Below are 8,139 nucleotides of genomic sequence, written 5' to 3' on the forward strand. Positions count from 1 at the left end.
TAAAGAGCATATTACATAGCAAATATATATATATAATATGATACTATGATTTTTATAATGTTTGTCACATAGAAGCGATCGTAATAAATGGTTCATCTTATGCAATGCGGTTTTACACTATCGTGTTGCATTTCTGCTGACAATCGCTGGAAAATTTTCAATTACTTTATCCAATTGTCCACAGTAAAGTTCTGCATTCACAGTTTGTCCAGGTTTGAGTCCTTCAAAATGAACGATTCCGCGAATGCTCCACAAAACACAAAAGACCGCATTTTAGGATGTCTTCTTGTTTGATTAACATGGATTTGCTTTTACGTCATTGTCTAAAGTTGTTAGTTTAAAATTACCGGATCTGAACTTAGACAACCACCTTTGGTATTTACAAACATCCAATGCACTTAGATAAATATTGCAAATGTTTTTGGTAATAACTATTGCTTGAAACTCAAAAACCATAGAATGTAAAAAAAAATAACATTTTATTATTTAGAAGTAAACATGACTTTAACCTTAAAATGTCTTTGGCACGGATTTTAAGTACACAATGAGCTGATAAATGATAAACAAATATTAACATGCGCAGAAACGACATTATTTTCCAGTCCCCCTAATAACTGCTCTTCAAAAGTAAGTAATATGTTTTTATACATATTTTTTAAATTATACATTATAATGATAAATTACGTAACATATGTTTATTCTATAATAGGATGCGAAATGACAGCATTCAAAATACATACATATATATAGGTCACCAAAAAGGTTAAGAAGCACTGTTCTATACCATCCTTAAAAAGATGTAAGTATCTTAAATATATAAGTTTTTTCATATACTTTGACGTTGCAAGGTTTCTTACATAAAAGTTCATTCCACTCTTGGATCAATGCGACCCGTATGACGGAAATTAAATTATTTTTATTGGTTCTATTGAACCCATAAACATACTATAATTCAATTAGTGCTTAAAATAGATGAGGGTAGTTCCACTTCAAATGAAATAATTGTATTGGTTTTGCTTTGTCACAAATTTCAGCTGTTTGTGTTCTACATAATATTATTATAAATTAATTAACGAATTTAGGACATTCCAATTTTGGATTTTATTCCAATAAATGTAAAATTATAATAATATTACTAAGTGAAACTAAGACAATATAATAATAACATTTATAAAATTACATAAATAAACTAAAAATGTATGAAATAAATGAATAATTGCATCCAGCTATTGACAATAGATCAATTCTCCGAACAAAATAATAGTGTACTTTGAGTTGTGACCTGAGAAATTACCAAAATACTTTAATTATTACTTGGAATAGATAAGGTTAGTTCTAATTAAAATTAAATAAAAAAAATGAGTTTATTCGAGAGTATAATAATACAATTCAGGATTTTCCAGTTTTCGCTTGTATCAAAAAAAATAATGTAATAATATCACATTTATTCTGGAAAACAAAAAATATATAATGAATTATTTTTAGTTACAATTTATATTCGTGAAATTAACAAAATGTTTAAGATGATATAATATAAAATTATAATAAGAAATATACTTTAGATTAACGTTTTCTGTAGATTAATTATAAACTATTTAGACTTACTATTAAGTTAAAAGTTAGGTTTATATTGATTTGTGCAATTGTAAATCAAGTAAATTTAAAATTGTTATTTTTGCATTCGTTAAGTGCAAGCTGTAAATTCAGCTATGAAGTATATTAATGTACTTAATATAGTTAATATATGTACATACGATTTGATTTTTGATTTAAATGTTCTCAAATAGAATGTAATTTCAAACAATTTAAGTTCCTGTTTCAACTAATGATAATATTTTTTTTTATTTATGTTAATACGTACATGAAAGATATTGTATCAATGAATAATAGTAAGAAGGATATATAATACGATAAATTATATGATTATCTAGAATGCACTAGTTGTGAGTTTTGGTTGATTAACATGATTTTTCAGAGGAGAAATCCAATCCATTCGATCTTCGAGTGTTTACAGTATTTTTATATTAGTTGTAAATATCTGAAACAGTTTGAACTTGAATTAAATTTCTAAAGCCTAATATTTGCACGCGCTAATCTGAGTTAAACTTGTGTGTAAAACATGAAATATTATTAGCAATATATGTTTTACTATATATAATATTAAAGTATGCTTTTCATTAATAAGTTTTTGTGCGTGGACGTATATATATGATAAGCCTGTTCTCTGCGCAAACGATAAAGAAGAGCGATTAGAATTGATATATGTTCTTCATTATCATTGACATGTCTGTGGATATTTCCATTTTTCTCATTAATTTCTGAATAGCTGTGATTCACGATTGCTAAGCGGCGCTTAAGAGCATGTACTCATTCGAAATCGCAAAAAGTGACTAACCGTTTTTCCTTGTATTATTACACTTGTTTTGGCTTTGCAAAACAGTTCCAGAACAACACTATGTGACCACTGCAACAACCCGCATTATCATTACCGCCATTCCGTAGCGTCATAGTGTAATAATATCCGCCGCTGTTTGTATAGTACCGTAAACATTGACCTGTGACCCTAAAAAACAGAAAGCAAAATATTGTATTGCAAAAGTATATATGTGTGTGAATATAAATAACAGAAATGAACTGCATCAGCTGATTTTCGGTGGGTGTGTACAATAGAGCTGCCTAAGTTTGTGCGTGAAAACTATTTATAATCAATCCAATTTTCAATAAGGATTTTAGGGCACGAAAAATATAAGAAAAATGACGACGCGTCTTAACAAAACGTAAGTAACTGTCGATAATTGTTTTTATTAGAATTTTGGTAAATAATGTAACCATTACGATTATATGCTAAATATAAACGAGGTTTGTTGATTCATTTATTAACTGGAAACGTTTCAAAGGAAAATAACTAATTATCAATGTAATTTAATTGTTTCCAATATAAGAATTTCAGATAATTATAAATTATTAAAAGAAGCAGAATATGCAGTAATTAATTATTTCATTTATTTATTTATTATTAAAATATTAATTGTCGGAATTTCCAACAATATGAAAATTTTGTTTTTACAATGAGTCATTCTTCTTCTTTTGTTAGGCATTTATCCAAATTTAATAATAGTTATCTTAATTATGTTTAAAATAACTTTATTATGTGCAATTCCTGTGCCAAAACTGTAATAGTTTTCGTTTTGTAGTTATTTTCGAACATTCGACGTATTGGATTTATTTATTTTCATATATATTTTTTGAAATATGTACAATTTTGTATGATTCCCAGTTTCCTTTGAGTAAATTATATATTATTTCATTCGCTGCAACACAAATATAATACTTATTTAAAAATAAACATAAAAATATATATGAAAAGGGCAATTCGATTTTTTTTTAAATCTAAACATTTCTAAATTTCAATTAATTATAATCAATAATTTCTCTTGGTGGCAATCTGCCAACTAATATCTCCACTATTTACAAGTTATGTTTGATTACCACCCACTTGTTGATGAGAATTCAACAAGAGGTTTATATTATTTCCATTAAAAACATTTACTTAAAAATTATAATTAAATTTACTTATAATATATTTTGTTTTGGTAGAAATATACTTTATAAATAAACCTATTTATCATAAATGTTTGATCTTTGAAGTAAACTATAGATTGTTATTTATCTGTGTCTATAAATGAATAACATTATGCATCTCTGACACATGTAGAAATCTTTTAATGTTCAGCTTCTGTATGATGTACGAATAAATTATATTCTGAAGAGCACTACGTTATATCGACAAAAATATGATTGAATTCTCATCTTAATCATAATTTTATCATATAAACTGTAATGTATCTGATAGTAATAATAGTGTATGTTTATAGATTTCCTTATCCACTTGTAATTGTCTATATCCATTAGTCATTTTTATTATATCAAATAACCATTTGGGGCACTCATACTAAACTTTCATTAGATAGTATTAAATTTTCTATGGATTCCTCTCAACGATCTTTTTAATTGGAGTTGATGAAATATTTAGGAGTCGTAGAAAAAATGATGACAGATGGTACTTTTCTACACATACCCTTTTTTCGGGGGGTCCTTTAATTTTTTTAATGCAAAAGGGGGTGACGGACCAACAAGTTTGAGAATAACTGTTCTACTGTAACCTTCTCCCATTCATTCTATAATTGATAATATACATATTTTTGTCCTGTCTATGATTGATCCCATCTTTTTTGCTATTTTAACATAATATCTGCATTGATATAATTTTCAATAGTTCCGCCAGTTCTTATAAATAATTTAAATTTCTTCATCAATTATAATGGTTGCGCCAGATATGTTATTGTATATATTGGGTGAATTAAAAAGTTTTGAGCATTTTGTCCCTTCCATCGAGACTAGACTTAAGACCAGTCTTATGCAAATGGTTCCAAATGGTTTTCTGGCTGATCTTCACTTTCTGGGCAATGAAATAAGTGCTCGACTCAACGATTTCCATGATTTTATCAACATTTTCGACATCCTTATTACCAGAACGGAAGCGGAAGCTGTTGCATTCGATACTGTATTTGGTCCATAAACAAAACATTTTTTGGCCGCCTGCTCCGCTTTTCTCCTTGGTCGTAGTGATATTGAAGAATGTATCGAATTTTCTCTTATTTTACCTCCATTTTCACACAACTGTTAAAGAACTTTTTTCAAAGCGTTATATCGCAGTATATAATGACAAGATGCAACTTATACATCGTGAGATATGGCTCACTAAAGCCATGTAACGAAAAACGCTCAGAACTTTTTACTTCACCTATTATTTTGCACGTTTTCTTTAAATAGAAATATGTTAATTTATTACTAGCATATTTTTATATATTCTGTTGAAAAATCCCTTAAATAGTAATAATAACGAAATCATATTACATACTCAGAAAAAAAAACATAATTTAACAAGAAAATAAAATACAAATTGATCAGCTTCAAAGAGCTAAAATTATTCATTTTTATATAATGTAAATTATATTAAAAATTTATTTAATTGTAAAGTCACAAGTAGTACCTTAATGTAAGCAAATTACTGAAGTTTTCTAATTATAAAATAAACTAAGTGCATGCAACGAAAACCTGCAAGGTTACAAAGTGAAGGTAAAAAAGCAGACAGCGCATAAGCTGCTAATAAAAATTGATCGCAAACATAAATCGGGTGAAATGAAATATGAGAGCGAAACCAGACATGACGAAATGTAAGTCTTTGAAGATTAAAGGTATATATTTATATATGTATATTTTTTATAAACGACAATTTATATATGATGACCAATCTGGATACTTTCTACAAGGACATGCATATTATTAAAGAATGTTTTTCTTCAGCCAAAAATATTTATATACGGAATTCGAATTAATTAATGTGGTTTCATTCCAATCGAATATTTCATGAAATTTGTATGTTGCTTAAAAGTCGCTAATTGAAAAAAGTTTAATATATACAAAGTTACAAGAAAATTTTAAATTGGAATTATATTTTTAATATTTATTTTTTAATTAAAATTCTGCTTTTACAAACAAAAAACACACTTCTTAGAAATTATTTTTATTTAGTTTTTTAACTTACATCCTTTAAATAGCCACCAATGTACTCTTCGCAGTAATTTAAAAAGAAATCAGCTGTTTTCAAACTGGGGAAGCGCGAATTATTTTAAAATGAGGCGCGAAAAAATACTAGAAATAGAATTTGGAAGTCACCCTCATTTTCTGCCAAGATTTTTCTAAAGGGAACATAGTAACATATAGTTTGGAAACCCTGTTCTAAATGATCATGTGTGTACATCACCCATCGTAATGTATTGACTTATTCCTTCAATTTCTTCATGAATGTTGGCCTTCGATTGCTGAAAGATCTTAGAATGTCCTCATTGTTTTAAATACCTTCACAGGAAGAAGTCTCAGAGTTTTGCGAAATTATCCTCTTTCCAAAAATGTGCCTTTTTCCATTGCGTTGATTATATATATAAAATTGTATTACTTTCGGACGTTGTTGTAATTATTGAAATCAATATTTAAAAACGTTTTCATCTAAATGAATCATAAAATAAACAAGCATTATCAATTTTGCTGTTGATTGCGAATGTTATGAATCATTCAAACATATTTGTTCAATATAATTCACTTTTTTTTAAAGAAATTAATATTTATCTGACAACGGTTGTCATAAAACTAAGAAAATAACGCGTATACATATCTTGTAAAAAGGATACTTACTACAGTTAGGTACCATTTGGAATGGTTAAAAATGATTGAGTAGTTTATATCAGTTACAACTGACAGAGGAAGAACATACATGTTCCAGTGATAATACAATGATATAGAATTCAAAATGAATCCCATTTTTTAATTATTTTATTTGTGATAAAGCATTTTTACGCTTACAAATAAAAATAAATAATGTAAATTTATAATAAATTTAAAATAATTTATAGATACTAATGTAAAATAATATAGTGTTTTGTGGCATTCATAGACAAAAACTCGTATACGTGTTGCGTAATACGCTTATACGAGTTCTTGTAGAAATTACGTAACCAAGCGTGATTCAACTCAACCTCAACGTTTTTTTTTCAATTCTTCTTCTAATTATGTTTCTCACATGGCTTCGCGTTTATTTTTTTTACAAATCGACATTTGCACCTGGATTTATAAATATGTTTATTTTTAGATTCGTTTGAAACTGGTTACAGAAGAATATTATTCGGTTGGAATCTTCTAATAGCTTCTTTTTATTATATTAATGTTTATTTCTAATTAAAATATTGACACATTAGTTATATAATTAATTATTTATATAAGTGAAGATTACTAAAAAGAGTATGATATGATAGAAGGAATGACTCTTAATTAGTAATTGTTTTTATCATATTTTTTTTTATTCATACTATATACCATTGTCACCTGTGGCTTGCAAACTGTTGTCCAGTTATGTATAAAACATGTTTTAGTTCAAAATTTCGCTTTAACTATATTCGCTACCGTTAAGAAAAAATGACGTAATATGTTAAGTGTTAGAAGGTCGTTAAAAAGTGAATTCTTAGTAATAAACATCGGCAACTTCTTCTGACATAATTAAAAACAAGAATATAAGATATAATTAAGTATGTGTAACATTAAAAATATATATTTTTATTACTAGTATAAATATCTTTTGACAATAAATTATTAATCTACAAATGTTATTTTTTAATTAAATTACAGTTTTGTATGAAAAGTTAATATTTCCGCAACCAAATTGGCCGCAAATCTATTAGTAAATAAAACACAAACTTTTCGACTTACATTTCTCAATTACATTTTCTAATTTTAATACCAAGTAATTAATAGAGTTGTGCAATATGTAAATTACAAGACAATTTTCAAAATTTACTTATGTTGTTTTAGTGATAGATTATAAATAAAATAGATGCTATTAGAAAAAATATATTATAATATTATGTACATTTAATCAATTTCAATTGCAATTTTATCTTTGCGGTTGTTTTAATTTTATACTTCCTACTATGATTCAATTTATGCATTCGAAGATAAGTTTTTTTAATTGTAATTAAATTTAAATTACAGTAAAATTTAGACTAAATAAATATGATTTCAAATTCATTTTTCTATTACATATATACAAATTTTAGCAGCACAAAAATATTTCTATTTAGTAATATTACAAAGGCCCTTTGTAGCAGTTGATTTTTCTTTTATTTTTATTATTGTTTATTTTGTAATTTATTGTTGCAATTATAATTATTATTAGAAATGTGTAAGTATCAAAATACGATCTTTTTATCGTCTTTTTATTGGATTCTAGGAGAAGAGAAATTTCAAATTATAGGATATTATTTTGTTACGTACATATAAATACATACTGCACGACACTTTTATGACACATTACATAACTAAATCGTATACCATATAAATCTTACTTGTTCAACAAATGTTATTAAGCGAAATGTTGTAAGTATAGAACAAAATAATCCCAAAGTAATGATAAATAATAATAATCAAAACCAAGAAGATGGCTTTGAATAAATATAGTATAAAGAGTTATCATTAAACTATGTCAAAATCTACTAGACTGTAAATATAAAATAATTTATATATGCA

At 26.4% G+C, this 8,139-nt stretch overlaps 1 protein-coding gene across 1 annotated transcript; it reads right to left on the reverse strand.

Moving 5' to 3' along the window:
• Positions 1 to 212: 212 nt before the first annotated feature.
• Positions 213 to 601, reverse strand: LOC108560444. The gene is made up of 2 exons (XM_017917994.1): positions 510 to 601; positions 213 to 457 (listed from the first exon to the last, which is right to left on the reverse strand). Exons 1-2 carry the CDS (start codon positions 590 to 592, stop codon positions 295 to 297), a joined length of 246 nt encoding a protein of 81 aa, XP_017773483.1. The 5' UTR covers positions 593 to 601; the 3' UTR covers positions 213 to 294.
• Between the last annotated feature and the right edge of the window lie 7,538 nt (positions 602 to 8,139).

Source organism: Nicrophorus vespilloides, unplaced genomic scaffold (assembly GCF_001412225.1).
Source record: "Nicrophorus vespilloides isolate i.1.1-1 unplaced genomic scaffold, Nicve_v1.0, whole genome shotgun sequence".
Classification (NCBI taxonomy): Eukaryota; Metazoa; Arthropoda; class Insecta; order Coleoptera; family Silphidae; genus Nicrophorus; species Nicrophorus vespilloides.

Coding starts and splice junctions, on each gene's coding strand:
- LOC108560444 (XM_017917994.1), bottom strand. CDS start 592: ATGTCGTTTCTGCGCATGTTAATATTTGTTTATCATTTATCAGCTCAT. Junction 458..509: donor CGTGCCAAAGACATTTTAAG/GTTAAAGTCATG, acceptor TTTTTTACATTC/TATGGTTTTTGAGTTTCAAG.